The sequence below is a fragment of the Aquila chrysaetos genome, chromosome 13, assembly GCF_900496995.4.
Source record: "Aquila chrysaetos chrysaetos chromosome 13, bAquChr1.4, whole genome shotgun sequence".
NCBI classification, from domain to species: Eukaryota; Metazoa; Chordata; class Aves; order Accipitriformes; family Accipitridae; genus Aquila; species Aquila chrysaetos.
The window spans coordinates 41,248,654-41,266,508 of NC_044016.1; the positions used below are offsets into that span (position 1 = coordinate 41,248,654).

Consider the following 17,855-nt stretch of genomic DNA (forward strand, 5'->3'; position numbering starts at 1 on the left):
CAGTTCTGGTTACCTGGCGTGTCGGATAACGGGAGAGGAATGAAAGGATCAGGCACAGTCAGAAGAGGAGGGCTAGTGTCCAAACTCAGAATGTCTTTCGTTTTTTCAGCTGGTAACCAGGAAGACAAAAGTCAGAATGAAACAGAGAAGAGAGAAAAGCAGAAAGCATCAAGCAAAATCTCAGCACAGGCACAGCTCAATATTACAGAGCCCAAGCTACAGCCTGACAAGAACGACACACGCATCCACGCTCAGAACAAGTTTATGTTGCTAATGAAAAGAAAAAAAAATTCCAAAACCAAACAACCATTACCATGTAGCTCTCCAACACAATTTAACCCACAGATCTCAAAACATTCCTTGAAAGGGAAGTACTATTATCTCGCTTTACAGCGCCACAAAAGGTGAAATGCCTTAACAAAGGACACACAGCAGGCCAGCCCCCATGTTGGGCCTCTTTGTCTGAAATAAAAGATACAGCATCTTGCATCAGACAGGCTTAGACAGGCTCCTATCTATGAGGAAAGAAAAAGAAAAGGGCTAGAAGTGCCCAGCCCAGTGCCAGCACCAAAAGAATTTCCAAGACACCTTCCTATGCCAAACTGCAGGACAGGAAAGTCAAGGGGCACATTTTAAAGACAACTACTAAAAGAATTGAACGTTACAGCGTCCAGAAAGCCCGGAATGTGCAGATGTTTCTCAGGCTTTGCAGAAGGTACATTACAGCTGAATCTGGAGCTGCTGCTACTCAACATCCCTCCAGAAAGACTGATGGAACATCATAAACTGTTCACAGGGAACTGAACAGCTGGACAAACTCAGAAAGCAACCCCCTAGAGCACTCTTGCGTCATGGACTTCAACTTCTTAATTCTCAGGTAAGAGTCAACAATACCAAGCTCAGTTATAAGCTCCTCTAAATCTCTCTTTATAAATAGAAATAAGCATAAATGGATTTGTCACTTCTTGCCCCACAAAGGATTCTTCAGTCTCTTCCCAGGACTCCTCTCACCAAGGGTTGGTGCGCTTACATGAGGAAGCATCAAGCAGTTGCATTTGTCACCAGTAACAACGGCTACAGAAGACAGGGGAGAGGATTACTTGCATTTAGGGCTCCTGAAAGCAGTTTTCCAATACTGTGCTTGGCAGGTCTTTGCTGCATTCAGTGAGAATTGATGCTGAAGAAATAGAAACAAGCAGCAGCACTCACAGAGTTTTTTCGGCACAGAAGGGGCTTCTCATGGCAAAACCTTGGTACCCAAGTACCAAAGGAGGCACCAGACAAGGTCACACATGCAGAGACCTCTGCCGAAAAGCTCCTTAGACCAGCCAAGGACTCCTGGCCCCTGGACCCAGACAGCACAGCCAGTGCAAAACTTCTTGCCTTCACCATTTAACATGTCAATTACGAGACTAACCATGCTCTCTTCTGAGGACTTTCCCTGCGCACTCCTGTGTCTGCTATTCTCCTCATTCTGCAGCAGAGACAGTATTATCCCTGCTCCCCTGCTTCATACAGCCTAACACCTGCAGGCAAGGAATATCCTCCAGCACGTCTGACCAAAGTCTCCGACTCCAATTTCCTTATTGCACACTCTATATTTTACTTCTAATTATGAACTGCATGGAACTTTAACATGTTAAGAAGCTTTCTTGCAAACTTAAGAGGCTCACTTAGTTTCTTCCCTCACCAAAAGCCTCACCTCTGCCTATAGACAGTGCCTCCTGTCTCTGCTACCCAACCGTGACAAGTACGTGAGCCGTTCCTACCTTCCCTTCTTTACTGAAGTGCCAACCCTATCCTGCAGTTCTCAGTGCCAAGGCCCAGCTCAATTTATATCAGTTTTACCTTCCTTTCAAAGAGGCTATGACAACGATTTGCCATTTTTCTGCAGTGCTGTCCAAGGTATTGTCCTGTAGGACATGTTCACAAACTCACCTGATCCAGCAGTGAAGGAAGAGCCACCAAATGCATCTGCCTGGGTTGCAGATGAAGCCGGCTGGAAACCTGGAATCAAGTTCTCTGTGGAACTGCCCATCTTTTCCGGAGCTTTCCCTGAAATGCCAGACGCAGCTTTAGGGGAAAAACTTCCATTCCAAAGGTAGGTTGCTTAACTAGATTTTTTTAGGACACTATTCCAGCATGTGACTTAAGCCCCATCCTGCAAATCATACCTTGCAGGTGAAGCAGAGTTTAAACTGTAGCTTCTACAACCAATAGATCAAGGCCACTTTAAAAGCAGTTAGTACCTCTCCCTTTGAGGATCATACTCATTTAAGTGTAATTGCTCAAAGAGGACAGGGACTGAGAAGGGAAATTGGAAGGATTTAGCTCTCACAGGCACAGAGGACCATGATAATATGGGAGCACCCCAGCAGCATCCGACCGAAAGCATCATCTTTCCATGCCATCTTCCATTTTGAGAGCGGGCTGGCATTAAACCACCTCCATGAACCTACCGTCACCTAGCTTTGCAAAGTCCTTGTTCAGCAGCTCCTCAGCTGTGAGTTTGGAGAAGTTATCATCGTCAAACGGATTCCACGTGGAGACATCAGGCGGGTTATAGACATTCTGCTGTGAGGTCCTTGGGGAACCCGAGGGTGTGGTGGAAGCAGATCTGGATGTGATCATCCCAACCAAACAACAATCATTAATAACCCATCTGAAATCCTCTGGCCAGCACTATGAGCTGGTCCAAGCTACTGCATTATAATTACTTCCTACTTAAAACACTCAGCACAAGTTATTGTACTTGCATACCCAGAAACCTGGGACCAATTAACCTTATCTACTCTTAACCTGGTTGAGCATCCTGGTGTCAGGGATTAAAACAAGCATCATAAGCATCCCATTTGAAACAATTTTCTGCATTGCCCCACGTGGAGGCTTCCTGCCTGTAGGCACTATAAAAGCGAGCTAGCAAATACTCCTGGGGAAGTGCTGATGCTAAGCAGCAAGCGTGAAGCATGCACCAGGGCTACTGGTGGAACAGCTGAAACGACACCAGCTTTTGTAATCCAGAGGAACACCCTGCTTGCTTAGCTTTTGGGGAGCACAGAAGCACTAGGGAGGACCTCTGCCCTTGGGGAATTTTTTCAGCAACTTTCTGCCAAGCCCTAAACTGTTGTCTTTGGAAGGCAAATACTAATTTAAACCTCAGAGTTTGCTGCCTACCTTCATCTCATTCATGATTTCCTAGCTACCTAGGAAATCTCTGAAGAGCCTCATCTACCCCCTCCCCTCCATACCCTTTGACACCAAGTGACCAGCCACCTACTTGGACTTATTGAGACTGGCTTCAGCAGCAGCTGCCTGAAGAAGCTGGGTAGACTTGCTGGCTGGAACCCCAAAAACCGCACTGTGGGTCACATCGCTCAGAATCCTCCTGTGTCCCGCACGCTGCGTCTTGGGAGAGGACGGAGGGGTGAGAGAGCCCAGCTTCTGACCTTGCACTGCTGGGGGGGGCGTGGTTTGAGGTTTTTGCTGTTGCCTCATTTGTGCCTGCATCTAGGAGAACAAGTAAAATGGTACGTCCTTGTTCAGGAACAACAGCCATGATGAAAAAATGGCTATACGCTGGAGGATCTGACCTTCAAGTGATGGATTGGGGATAGTCTGGAGGGGAAAAAACAAACCAACAACAGAATCGGGGACAGGAGGTAATTCACTGATCTATAGTGTTTCAGGATTACTACAATTGCACAAGCAGAGACTTTCTCCCCCTTTCTATGGTGTAACTCTGGAGGCAAAGCCTCTATTAGTGCTTGTCATTAAAGGCTAGCTGGTCTCAAACTTGCTCATGGGTAAAGAGGCCGAGATCCAGGACAGAGGTAAAAAAACAGAAGTCAAGATCATAGTGTGCAGGAGTCTTGTCACAGGGACACAAGGAGTGGGGTAAGGTGAGGAGCAGCGCTTCTTCCAGCAGATAATGTGTGATTGGGGTCAAATCCCTAAAGGAATACAGTGTGTGATTGGGGTCAAATCCCTAAAGGAATACAGGTCTTCTGCAGAAATCTTGTGCAAGAAGCTTTCTTAGATTTCTCTTGGGGGGGGGGGGGGGGGGGGGGGGGAAGAAAAAAAAAGGCAAGGACCACAGGAGCAACATTTATCATTAAAATCTGGAGGAGAAAAACAGGCACGTTTGGTTTAGGTGTAAGCCAAGATAGCCCAGCCACAAACCCTCTAGAAAGTTCAAGGGGTTTCCTCAGACTGATCTTATTTTTCCATTACCTCACTCTTGTGTTAAACTTGCAAACCCATAAATACTTGAAATACTGTCTTGTAGTGATAAACAACAGCATCACTTCCGATTATGTGATTTTTTCAAAATTTGTCTGTCAGTGAAGTATAATGGTTGGATTTAAAGCAGGAAAACTAGAATGCAGAGAGCAGAAAGCTGTGAACATCACCTTCACTGCCTGGGCCCTAGCTCCCTGTTCCCCACCCCATATCATCCCAGGCCATTTTTGACCAAGGAAGACAGATGAAAGACTTGGAAAGACCTAAGAGGGCAATGACAAAAAGAGTTACATCCCCAGTGTGGTGCTTAACTACAGTGGGAAAGGCAAAAAAGTAGTTAGCTGTCTTGCTTTTCATCTGGCATTTTCAGGCAGACTAATTCACTGCGGCTGAGAAGCAAACTGACCTGACTGCTTCTGATGCACCCACCTTACATCTTGCTATATAGGTCACTGCAGAACAGTACATTTGGTGCTGAGAAATAAAAAAGCAGTGCCAAAATTGCCACAGAAATGAATGCAGAGCTTATTAAGCTGAAGTCTCACAACATGAAAAGGTTTTGACGGGTCCTGGCTTGGTATCTTCTGCTCAGTGACTCTGCTCTGTAGAAACCATGTCTCACTATCGTTTTTTAAATGAGCCGACCACTACTTTTTCCCTCCTGACTGCTGCAGGAGTGGAGAAGTGTCCAGATGCGTCCATTCTGATCAGCCTTCCAGGGGGATAAGGCTAATTTTCAATCTAGCTGATTTAAAAAAATTAAAACTGTTTCCGTGCTAGTGAATCACAGCAAAGTTCTTTAAGAGATGCACTTCAATACTCTGTTTCAGGCATTTCTCCTCTAAAAGGAACAGGGTAATAATGGGCACCATCGAAAACCTGTCTGCATGCACTGAAAATCTCCCACCAATTTCAATAAACTGACTTGCCCCAGGTCATTCAGCAAAAGAATAACAAGACCAGGAATACAACAGCTCCAAGCTTGTCACCTACCCTAACAATCAGCTTAGTGCTGAAAATTAATATAAAAGAAAAGGGGGTGAATATGACAGAGCATTGAGACACACCAGAGAGCAAAACAAACAACGCATCCCTAGCATTGCTCAGGTCACTGGCTTATGGAGTTTATTAGTCAAATTAATTCCTGATGTCACTTCAAAAGAAGTATGCTCAAGAGATTAATTAGGTCCTGAATAACTGGCAATTCATGAACAAGCAAGCACAAATTGCCCTTAGTTTGGACTCAAACATTGTGTACCTGAAGTGGTTTGTTATCAGATACCGTTTGCTTTGCACACGTGCAACCTGGTACAGCAAAATACCAGGCAGCTTCCCCTTGCCTGGTGCCTGCACATGCTTTCTTTCCAACACTCAACTAGAGTTAGGGACATCCCTTTGCACTCCCAAAAACAAGCAAGAGTGGAGGGAATTGCACAGGAATGAAAGCAAAAGGCACAGCTTCCTCCCATAGATACTGTAGAGACACTTTGGCAATGGGGATCCTGCCCTCTGGCACAGCTCCCCTGCCTTTAACACTGCGGACAGCTGGCTATTTCCCTGTTGCAGACAGCCGTATTTTCCATTAAGTAAAGAGCATTTATTTTGGACACATGTTCGGATGATTAGTAAAGTGGCTGATTTATTTATTTATTTTTAGATACGGTGCTTTGAAAAGTCTCCTTTCCATAGTATTCATTAAAGCAAAAAGTTACCCTACTGCCAAAAACAACCAGGAAGGCTGCTTGCACCCTTCTTTGCATCAGAGCCCTGAATATAAGATGGAAGTTTTCCACACAAGCAGCAACATCAAGTAGTTCTGTTGCCCAGTGCCCATCGTGATGCGTTGAGTACAAACAATTTTTCAAAGAGTTTATCGCATCTTCTAGAGCAATGTGACAGGGGAGGGATAGAGAGAATATCTTCTCATCTGCTTTCTACTCATCATCTACTCATCTTCTTTCTATGGACCCAGAGCACAACTCCAGAGTCCAGCATCCCATTGGAAAGAGCAATCCAAACAACTGCACGTGTGTCTGAGGTAGCAAGGTTAGTGCTGACATGTGCGACTCAGTAATAATGCACTAGGGGCCAGCAGGCCCTAGAGCACGGTTTACCTGGGCTCTGTGGGTCTGAAAAGCCAGCCACCCTGCTGGGGTGCTCCCGGCCTATAGGACCTGGCAGGAGAACACTTGCCAGTCCTCCAAATCCTGCTGCCCCACTGCTTCCCGCAAGGCTCTTACCACTTGCTCCTGTGGCTGCGCTGGCTGGGCTGCACTTTGCTGGGCCTGGGGCTGCGGCGGCGCTGGGGCTTGTTGCTTTTGCTGAACTGCTGCTACTGCTGTCTTCTGCTGCATTGCTGCCTGCTGGGCCATCATCTGCTGCTGCTGTTGCTGTTGCTGCTGCTGCTGGTAATAGTTCTGCATCAGCTGCTGCTGTGCTGGCGCTCCTTGCTGCATCACTGGGAACTGGGAAACAACCAGTTGTTGAGTTGCTTGTTGCACAGCTGGGAACAGGGGTACCACCACCAAAACTTGGGGCCAGCCACAGGAACAGTTACAGCCACTGCAAGTGGCAAAGCAGTAATAGGCTGCAATGGTTTGGAGACCATCTGCAAAGGAGTGGTGAAAAACAGCCTTCTGGTCTAACGTTAGATCCTTTCTGTGTTACACCTGCCTGTATGTGGTTCCCATGGCACAGACTGTCCTGTGGGCCCAAACTCCTTTCTCCATTTTTATCAAATCCAAACCTTTCCACAGGATAGGAAGATTCACTGTCCCTTTGCTTCCACTGTTAAATATGCTTTAGCAGAGATCTATGCTGCTATAAACACCTCAGTTAAGCATGCAAGTCTGTCATCTAGACACATCCCATCTAACTCCTCATGCATTCACAGACCTGAATCTTACTGTTGAAAAGGCATGCCAGGCTTCTTGTACTACAAAGAGAGCAGAAGAGAAATTGTACCCCTCTGCTCATCAGTTGAGCATTGACCTCAAGACCCTGAAACACTTGGAGCTGTAAAAACTTAACCAGCATTGCTTATTTTGTGTTTGTACATGACAAAACTATGCCAAGGCCTTCCACATTGACAGTTAAAAATGCCAGCCTTGCATAGCAAAAAAAAAAAAAAAAAATCTCACTAGACACATTGGAAAATGCCTAAAAACTGCACGTATCCCCCCCAAAAAAACAGGGCACTTGCCATAAATGCAAAGGTACGGCCTTGCAGACCTCTAGCACGGGAAGCATGCAGCAAACACGGCCATACACACCTACCTGCTGAGCTTGCATCATCTGCTGCTGCTGGTAATAGGCAGCCTGCTGCTGCTGCTGCTGCTGCAGAAGCTGCTGCTTCAAGAAAAGCTGCTGTTGATGCTGAGGTGTGGCTTGTGGCTGAGTAGAAGGGACCTGGGGCTGCACCTGCGAGGCCTGCTGCGGAGCTGGCGCCTGCTTGGCTTGTGGCTGTGCTGGAGCCTGTTGAGGTGCTGCTTTTTGCTGGGGGACACTTGCAGGTAGCGAAGGCTGACCACTGCCCAGGGTAGCAGGTCCTGCAACTAGTAGGGGGGATTAAAAAAAAAAAAAAAAAAAAAAAAGACAGATCCATTAGATCAACACACACCATGGCTCTGCAGTACGCAGTGCCTGGCAGGAAAGCACCGCACGAGGAACATGGTTTCACCTTGTGCCTGAATGGCTGCTTGAGCTGTGGGTCTCTTCCTAGGTGTCAAGGCTGGCTGAATGGGTAAAATTCCAGGGTTGGGTTGTGTCTGTCCTGCTTTAGGTCTCTGGCGAGGTGCTATGGAAGTTTCTGTCGTAGGGATGGGATCTGTCAGCCTACAAAATACAGAAAGGAATAGAAGGAAGAGCACAGTCTTTGTTTGCCCGATAGTTGGCGCATGGAAGACACAGTAGGGGTTTAAAAACTCATCCATACTTTAGCAGTATGTGACTAATAAAGGTGAAGCATTTGTGGGCATCCAGACACACACATCAACACTTTCCAGAAAACTGCAAGCTTAGTAAAACTTAACAGATGCATTCACAACAATTAACCCGACACTATCGTTTTGACAACTTTGCCAATTGTGGCATCTTCTCCTGCTGGACAGCTGGAACTTGTCAAAATCACTCAACTCATTTGAATATTTGCTACAAATATTGTTTAAATCCACTTAGAGCACTGGATGAGCAGATGAAGGACATAAATTAGCTTAAGAGCAGCTGGTACCTTTGGGCAGAGTTGTCTAAATTGCCATCTTTAGACGTAACTTAACTTTAGTACATCTACTACAGAATCAGGTCATTGGACCTCTTCTGATCTTTGCTTGATATTTACTGAGCTCCAAAAATTCACAGCAACAGAGCCAAGCAGGCAGACACCACCCTACCCTTCTGTGGATACATTTGCTTGTTAGATATCAAGTTGTTCTACTAATGTGAGAGTAGCTGCACTAAATTACAAAAACAAACAAAGCAGACTCCTTGGACTGACAGACAAGAGGAAAGACGCCCTATTTCAGAGTCTGAAGAAAACTGCTGGTTTTAGAGTGCCCACTGCTGTACTGCTCACTTTGCAGTAAAATAAGGTACAGGTTTTGTCCAACAGAATTTACAAGTCTCAATTACAGTATCATAAGCAGAGCAAGCAGCAGCAGGAGAGGAGAAAACCACAGCAGTACAGTGGTTTCCCCACTAATTGGGCTCTTCAGATGGAGACTGGTTGGGCTTTTGTGTGTTGTCCCGCTCCCCACCCCCCGTGTCATCGTCATCCCCCGCCCCGAAGAAATTATAGGACTCTTGCAGAAATCACAGCAATTTCATACAGTAATTACTGGGTCAGGTTATCATCTGCCAAGGGTCAAACTCAAACAGCAATAGTCCCCAGTGCGGTTTCTCAGCAGACTCATGTTCTCTGGGCCAATTCCAGGCCCACTGCAGGCCAGCTGCAGTCTTTCTCCTGACTTTGCTCTCAGGTACTCCAGGTACTGTCTCCAGATGGATGACACACTAGATTCATCTAAGTGCATGAACTTCAAGTGCTGCCGTCAAGCAATGTCTTCAATACAAAAAGCCTAGGTGTTGAGTCATGCTGAGCATCGCCGAAGTCTCACCCCCACCCCCACCATGCAGAAAAATTTCCCCTAATATCTGCGTTTTCTGCCTTTCAGATCAATTAGATCAATGGTTATTTATGTCACTGAAGCAAAAGCCTCAGGACTGCAGTGTTTGTCTGCACGTGTAAATGTAAGCCCACAAGGCAACAGCTAAACATACTAATCATCTTTCCTAATAAACAGCAGAAAGACAACAGACAGTAAAAAGAGAGAGGGCTGAGCATAATACAGAGGTGGTTACCTGGCCTTTGGTTGACTCTTCTTCGCAGCAGCTTCACTTGCTTTAACCGGGTCTGGGAGTTTAGCGGGGATTGGAGAGTTCTGCAGATCCCAAAAACACCAAATTTTGTATTTTGAGGGCAGAAAACAGAGTCAGAAATAATTTGCAAAAGCATCACGATGAAACAGGGATATTGGGGGATCCCCAAAGCAATTATTCCTCATGCTGGACACAGAACAAAGCCCTCAGTGTTAATGTCATGAGAAGACAGTAGTTTGGGAGAGTCTTTACAAGGGAAAAATACGGTTCAGCTTTTTGACCATTTACTACACGTGGAATCCAAACACAAAGCTTCATAGCACAACCTGGGTATTTTTAAAAGACAACCTGGGGACAATAGCAGCAATACTTATTAATACTGCTATAAAAAATACAGGCACAATAGTACTAAAACCATATCTTATTCATAAAGACCATAAATAACCACCTGAACATGGGGGGAAAAAAAAAAAAGGAAAAAAAAGGTTTCTTCTTACCTGGAAACAACAAAATAAAGTGTCATGTCACAGATGTCCGTAACACCATAAGAAAATACTTGTCAACTCTATTTTTTCAATTGAATTCTATAAAGATACACTAAGAAGGGGCAGGTGGTTGTGTAAGGTCTGATGTGGTTCAAATGCAAGTTGGCTAGTCCCAGCCAGACAGCAGACAAAACTGCTATGTTTAAAACCAACTACAGCACAAATTATGCATGCTAATAAGTGTGCCTGGAAATCAAATCCATTTCACAAGCATGGCCTAATTTTCCATGTTCACATGCACAAGATCTCTTGGTTGGCCTCATACTGGTAACTGGGTGAGGAGGTAAATCAGGGACAAACAGAAATAAACAACATACTGAAACAAAACCCTGATTCCTGCCCCCATCCCCCAAAACCCAACCCAAAACAGTGCTGCTAGTTACAAAAAAAAAAAAAGACAGACCCTCCTAATTACAGGACTGGAGAACAACCAACAGAATACAGCAGAACACTCAATATTCACCAATTGCCACCCCTGGTCTCCTTCCACAAAGCCCTGTATCAGTCCACTCCTTTGCTACTCACCTGGACATTCTGGACTGGGCATTCCTTCTTTGCCAGCTTGAATGCAAAGTAGGAGACCTGATAAATATCAGGTCTCTTATCAGGGTCTGGCTCAAGCATATACCCTTTAAAAGACAGAGATGCTACTATCAGCAATAGAACAGACAGATTCACATGACCCATTTGTGGCAGAGCTACATTTGGTATAACCAGATGCTAACAGGGTGCCCTGTGTCTTTCAAAGCACCCGGTCAGTGGTCAGCGGGGCTGAGCTGATCATCAGGGTCAGAGAGAAAGGGGCAAGACAGACAGTCAGGATGGACTAGGAGATATTTTTCAATACAGCTATGAACAATTTGTAGCTGCTATCAAAGGCTCTAGGGCAAGGAGGGGAAATGCAGCCTGCCTGGTCAGGGAATAGCATTGGTTTCGACTTCTGCATTTCCAAGTGAACCCGAAGTAAAAGAGCTTGATCCAACCCCAGTGCGTCAGCGGGGAAGAAGACAGGCCAGCCACATATATGACCACATAAGCAAAGAAAATACCAGGCTGCTCTGCAAACACATTCAACTCTCTGTTAGTCAAGACTGTGGCTAGGGAATGGGGGGGCGGGAATCAAATGCTGTGCTGAAAACAAGGGAGCTGCCCCAGCTTTGCCAGTAGTGCATTGTACCCTTAATTACACATTCACTCTAGTCAGTGGGTTATTTATAAATCATTTCAGTTCTGTTTCTCAATTCATAGAAGATGAATTCTTATCACTAGTCTAAGTCACTGTGGTTCTTTTCAGTTCCTTATCCAAATAGATTTATTAGTGGAGAAATACGTTTCTGCATAAATAGGCTCATTGTGCAAGTTTCTGTAGGACTCTTAAACCAAATGGCTGCCTGTTTTCCTGCCTTTCCAGAGAGTTCACTACAGCCTAGCCAAACAGAAATCTCTTTTCGTCATAATTTCTTTCGAAGAGTGATCTCCCAAGCTACTAAAAGATCACTTTATCCACCCCTGTGGATAAAGCAAGTCTCTTAGAAGAAGAGAAACACCAGCTGTTTTACTGTAGGAGTAGGGAATATAGGAACAAAACACCTCTGCTATTTTTTTTGATTCTGCGGAAGTGGATTATGCCACTGTCAGAGACACTCACGGATGAGGCAGTGCATGTCTTGCGAGTGCCGAGAATTATCTGGAATGGTGAAATTGCCATCACAGATTGCCACCTGACTCTCCCCAAATGGCAAGGTGAAGTAACACAGCTTGTACAGTAAACAGCCAAGGGCCTGAAGAGAGAGAACAGAGCAAAGGATTTAAACTGAAGCAAACCAGGGAATGGCACAATTCAAATACCATTGTAAACAACAGGGAAAGTGCTCCAGCTTGTTCTACTATAGGGGTCCTGCATGATGTCAGGCCTACATTTTAACATCCCTGTGATCGACTTGAAAACAAGCATAGTTTTATGGGAAGATAAATACATGAAGAGCTCTCCCTCGCCAGGCTGAGATCCTGTAATCTGGGGGATTGTGTGAGTATCATCACACACCCCCCACAGCTCCATATAGTGTAACCCTTCACGTCATTAAACAGGCAAAGCCTGTTTCCGCCACATACTGGAAGGGAAAAGCAAAGTAATAGCAAAAATAAATGATAACCATCATCCTTAATACATTTATTCTGACAAAGAAAAAACCAAACTGTTTCCAGGCTTAAGTTCAAACAACCTTTCAACCATTATAAATATATACCAGGGAGAGATATACAGATAAGTCTGCAGGCTGCTAGGTTTTATCACCCTTCCATCTATTTCCGTGCTGCTTTTGACAGCAAGAATCACCACCTATTTCAAAAGAAAATACAAGTTTTGCACAAAGGGCTAATTATGAAACACTCCCACCATCTCAGAGGGGAGAGGGGGAAACATTTCCTAATCCTAAGCAACTCATCATCAGCTTATATCTTGTCATAGGAGTTCACAATTAAATTGCACTCTAGTTTAAAATAACCTCAATGAGGTTTAAGGAAAGGGAGGTTTCCAGCAGGACAAGCGCTGCAACAGGCCTTGTGGTTGAGGCCCCACTGTGCACACCACCACACGCTCGTTTGGAAACACTCCATGGGTCACTAGAACAGAATTCCTTCCATGCCAGGAAGAGGTGAGCTATTTGACAGCCTTTGGGTCTCCACCTTTCCACATTATCACAGGAAGGAGCACAAATCCTTGGTTCTCCTCTGGCTGCCTTTGAGGCCCTGACAATCTTTTCATGCTGGTACAGCTGTAACCTTCCCTCTCTGGGTCTCTAACACCAAGGCGAGTGACCCAGCACTGGTACAGGGCCCAGTTCTACAAACCTCCTGCTGAACTCAGCAGTGCAAGAGCCCCACAGGAGCTGCTGCATTCCTGACTCCAAGCTGAGCTCACAGAGAGGACAGAGGACTCTTCCCAGCAGAGGTCACGCCAGCAATTTTCCCTCTTGTATATGCAGATGCAGAGCTATTGAGGATACATTAAAACTCTCCTTATACTGCTGCTGCCTTGTTACTTCCTAGCTCAGGGCTTCAGAAACCATACAAACATGCACTGAATTAGCATTTTAAACACCTCCCATTTGCTGAATTGCCACTACAAACAGCACAGACTTTTTTTCATCTCCATCCCAACTAAAGGGAAGCTTTCTATCCTTGATCATGTTAGCTAGTAATGGATTACACCACAGTTGCATTTTGCTCTCAAGATGAAAAGCATGGCAAGATTGCACTGATCATTAGAAAGAGCAGTGCAAAAGCTTGGTCTTTGGCCAGGTTTGACAACTCAGACCTGTGTTACACTGTCCAGGATTGCTCCTGGGGCGAGGTCTATTTTTGCAGTTTTCTACTAAATTCTGACCAGTAACTTTGATTTCACATGCTTGCAACCCAACCCAGGCACAAGAAGTCACAATACTCTGAATTTTCTGGTTTAACTCTTAAGATACAAAATCAGGTTTGCACTGTTCTAAATTAAAACCACATGGGAGGTAGCATGCAAAGAAGCATGCAGGTTTTATCCACAAACCACCCTGCTCAGCAGTAACTCATCAGAAATGTCAAGCAGAGGAACTCTTTATTCAGAAACTGTCCAGTCTCTTACAGAAACTAGGCTAGCCCCAGCCAGACAGTTACCCTGTCATTACAGTAATGAAAGCAAGCTGCAGGCCAGTTGTATGATGTTAAGCAGTTTTTATACATACCCATATGTCTGCTTTTGTAGTAATAAGTTTGCCACTATACAGGTTGACCATTTCTGGTGCTCTATAGGATAACGTAGTGTACCTGTAGCAGAAAGATCTATCAGTGAGTTCAAAGCGGATATCAGATGCATTTTCACTGTGCCATATTTCCAAATAATTCATAATTCACTCTTTCCCTATTCATTTTAGTGAAAGGGATACTAAAGAAGACAATCTATTGGAAAAATCTTTTAACAGCAGCATCTGCTATATACCTTTAACAATAAAATACTAACCACTGCAAACTGCCCTGTGAAACCAAAGCAGTAACCAAGATCCTTTCCAGAGCAAGCAATTTACTCACAAAACAGTACATTTTAAGAACTAGAACAGAAATATTCAAGCATTCAGAGTATTAACAGGGTCAGTAGTCAAATGTCCTCTGCAATGTCCTCACTGCTGGGGCTTTGCCCAACTATATTAAAAAGATTGTAACCAGATACGTGGCTCCTGATAAATAGACTTCCATACCAGGACTCCTGCTCAGAGTCATTGTAAACAAGGGAAAGGTTATTTCCTATCTCAAACTATAGCTAGAATCTGCCTCACTTTAACAAATTACTACAAATAGAAAAGCTGGAAACTGTGCCACAGTTTAAGAGACTCTTATGATAAGATTTCCTATCAGTAGGTGTATAATTTCTGCTATGACACCTTGCATGCTATTTACCTTGATCACAAGAAAGCATTGCTAAAGGCAAAGGTTTTGCAGGCTTGTTAATAAGTGTACAAATAGGGTATTCCAAAGGGACTGCAAAGTCAGACTAGGAGAGCTCTAAAAACTTCAGTCAAACAATCTAGGAAATCCATGCAGGTGTAATTGAATCCTAACAAAAAGGAGGCATTTGCACACATTTCTAACATGCTGTTTTCTAGCCAGAATATTGTATTAAAGAGAACTGAAAAGTTTGCAGCAGTGATGTTGTTAAAACTAAAGCAAGACCAAGGACCTCGAGTCTGCTCCATTCTTGATCTAGGTCCTACTGAACAGCCAAGTTCCCTTTTTAAAGGCATCAGGGTGCACCTAGTTGCTAGCACTATAGCTGGTCGTGCATGGGGAGAAGAGAAGGAGCCAGATAAAACACCTCAAGGTCCTTACATTTTCTGAGAGCTGAGAAGTTAGGCCATGTGTTCCCTTAGTCACTGCAAGGATTTATGAAGAGTGGCTCACGGAGGACAGGGATTTTGTCATCTGCTGTACTGCAGTTCAAAGAAGCCAAGACAGATGAGGGACAGAGATAGACTGACCCCATACATAACAGAGCATGTCACTACTTTGTCAAGGTGGGCAACTTCTCTGCATTACTATGCTCAGTCTTTCAGGTCCAAAGCAATTACATCAAGCTCAATTTATTGTTTCACCTTCCCCTAGGCACTTATTTACCTGCAGCAGACACTTCTGTGCAGCAGCATCCAATCTGCTGCAACAGGCCTGAGTAAAATTTAGTCCCAGTACAAGAAAAAAATTACCCTTCAAATACAAACTATGTCTGAGTTGAAAAGAAAAAGTGCACTTACTTTTTGATCTCCTCCTCTACCGCATTCACCCCTTCTGTTTGAGGGTTCTGGAATTTGTTAGTAGCACTTCCAAAGTCACACAGGACATAGTGCCCACGATCGTGCAGCAGGATGTTTTCAACCTGAAAGCATCACAGACAAATACAGAATCACTCAGAGAAAAAAAAAAAAACAAACAAAAACATTTGTTTTCTTTAGATGAGCCAGGGTTTTTAGTGCCTGAAGACATATCAGACACATCTGACATAAAAGCATAACATGACAGCAAAGAAAATATGCATCAAAACTCTGTCACATCTCGTAAAATAGAAGTCAAATCGTGGAAGCATAGTTGTAACACTGTCTTCCATCCTGCCACCCCTCCTTTCTCCTTTTGCAAGCACATCACCTTGCCTCTACTAAGACTACTATGTGCTTCAGGACTAGAACTGTGTCCCAGTGTCTTTAGTGCTCAACTTCCCTGAGCTACCATGACCCACAGTCTGGCATCTGAATTTGGGACAGCTAATACAAGCTGTCCACAGCTTTATAAAGGGCTGTAACTCCTTGCTGCCTAGTGGGGCAGAGAGGAGGCAAATGGATGACAGCACACACACTTCTATGCTTTCTGAAATTGTAATACATCTCCAGTTCTTTGCCTGCATTTCACCTGTCACTTTGGGTCTCATTCAAAACAAACCTCCGCTTATGCTCACACTTCAGTTGCTTATTATCAGAATGTGCTGGGTACCCTATACTCCCTAGACAGTGGTTGTATCAGCAGAGGTTCCTCCAGGCTGCTGAGAAGATGACCCCTTTCTTTTAAATATTATTTGGTAGCTTGAATCAGACAACTGAAACAAATGCTGAAACAAACACCTGGGATAGCTGAAAAATAAATAAATAAAATCAGCAGAGTCACTGCCTTTCCCCCAAATACTCACACTTAATCATGCATTAACAAAAGTCTAGCTTGCATCCACCCAAGAAAGCTGTCTAAATGTTTCAACACTGATATGAGATGTGGAAAAACCTGGGTTCAGTTCCTTGCTTTGGCAGAGCATCCCTGCATTCCAATTCCTCATCTGTACAGTGGCATTAACAGTGTGTTCTCTCAAGAGAATGCACACAATTTTTAACATATTTATCTTCAATCAATGTCAAATGCTCAGATACAACAACAAGATAAAACATACTGCTCATATATTTCAAAAAAATCACTACATAAGTTGTTCGCTAACAAAATCTTTTTATGTAGAGCTCCCCATCGAGGATGATCTTTACAAGAAGGAAAGAAAAAGAAGTAGTCAGCATTTTAAGTATCAGAAAATGCAGCCAAATTAGAGCAGCTGAGGGGGGAAATGCTGGCTTGAAACCAAGGGTTAAACAACTCCCCTTCCCCCCCTCTGCTATCCATCTGCTTTGAATAAAGCATTGCACACAGATGTTCTCCCCAGCAGATCAACACTGACAGCATTAGTCCCTATTCCCTGCAAATACTCAAATGTTTCCAGAAGAATCCTTCCACTTATCTGGCTGAGAAATCTGACATGACTTCTCACCAAAACATCCTCCAAGTATTATTAAACATCAGCACTGGACTATCCAGCAACCAGGCTTGTTCAGTAACTTCCAGGAAAAAACAAACAACCAACCAACAACAACAACAACAAAAACCAAAAAAAAGAGCAGCAAAACAAAGTACCTGAATTACTGCTACTGACTGCCAGGCCAGACAAAGCTGTCTTTTTAAAAGAGTATGAACATGCCTTCTTCCAGTCAAACACTCAAAAAGCCATAATCCAGTTTTCAGCACTGCAGAGCACTTACAACTCTGGCTGCAGTCTCTGACATGCCCAACACTGACAAAGTCAGATTTAGATGCCAAACAAAAATCTTCAAGGGAAACTATGAGTTGCCTGAAGTTTTGTTAGTTACAGAATGTAGCTAGCTTCTGTCTTTGCTCTCTGAAACACACACCTTTCTTTAGTAAAACACTGCATAGACACAGAGTGACAAGGAATAAGGGATAAGGGTTTAACTAGCAAAATCAAGACGCATTATCCTCTCACGAAACCAATGGCTTCTAAGGCCGGTATTTTTAAGTTCAGGTAGCAATCTGGGAGGGATGCACGACCAAGGTACACTTTCCGACTGCTTTCCAGTGCCTTCAGGTCTCTTTAGAGGTGTTTCAACTTCCCTTCCTCCCCTGGCACCATTCACTATTTATTCACTATTTACTTCTGAAAGCTTATTTAGTATTTCATAGCAAAGAAATGAATGCAGTGTGACATCTCAGAGCACTAACTGATTTTGGCACAGGCATATTCTTAAACACAGTTGATAAAAAGGTTTACCATTAGAGGACTGAACAATTTTACATATCACACTCTCAACACAGATCCGCTCAAACAAATTCCAGGCAAAGGCTTGT

At 44.1% G+C, this 17,855-nt stretch overlaps 1 protein-coding gene across 9 annotated transcripts in view; it reads right to left on the reverse strand.

Annotated features, from left to right (window-relative positions):
• Nucleotides 1-17,855, reverse strand: part of AAK1 (AP2 associated kinase 1) — an 87,613-nt gene that overhangs the window by 34,357 nt on the left and 35,401 nt on the right. For 4 of the 9 annotated variants that reach the window (XM_041128257.1, XM_030034441.2, XM_030034438.2 and 1 more), the window contains exons 6-17: nucleotides 15,443-15,564; nucleotides 13,886-13,967; nucleotides 11,806-11,938; nucleotides 10,683-10,786; nucleotides 9,595-9,674; nucleotides 7,919-8,073; nucleotides 7,516-7,793; nucleotides 6,480-6,704; nucleotides 3,278-3,507; nucleotides 2,460-2,617; nucleotides 1,939-2,055; nucleotides 14-112 (exon numbers count right to left, since the gene is read on the reverse strand). In XM_041128257.1, coding sequence (XP_040984191.1) covers nucleotides 14-112; nucleotides 1,939-2,055; nucleotides 2,460-2,617; nucleotides 3,278-3,507; nucleotides 6,480-6,704; nucleotides 7,516-7,793; nucleotides 7,919-8,073; nucleotides 9,595-9,674; nucleotides 10,683-10,786; nucleotides 11,806-11,938; nucleotides 13,886-13,967; nucleotides 15,443-15,564 — 1,783 coding nt within the window. The remainder of the gene's footprint in view (nucleotides 1-13; nucleotides 113-1,938; nucleotides 2,056-2,459; nucleotides 2,618-3,277; nucleotides 3,508-6,479; nucleotides 6,705-7,515; nucleotides 7,794-7,918; nucleotides 8,074-9,594; nucleotides 9,675-10,682; nucleotides 10,787-11,805; nucleotides 11,939-13,885; nucleotides 13,968-15,442; nucleotides 15,565-17,855) is intronic. The other 5 variants (XM_041128259.1, XM_030034440.2, XM_030034442.2 and 2 more) reach the window with 2 other exon arrangements.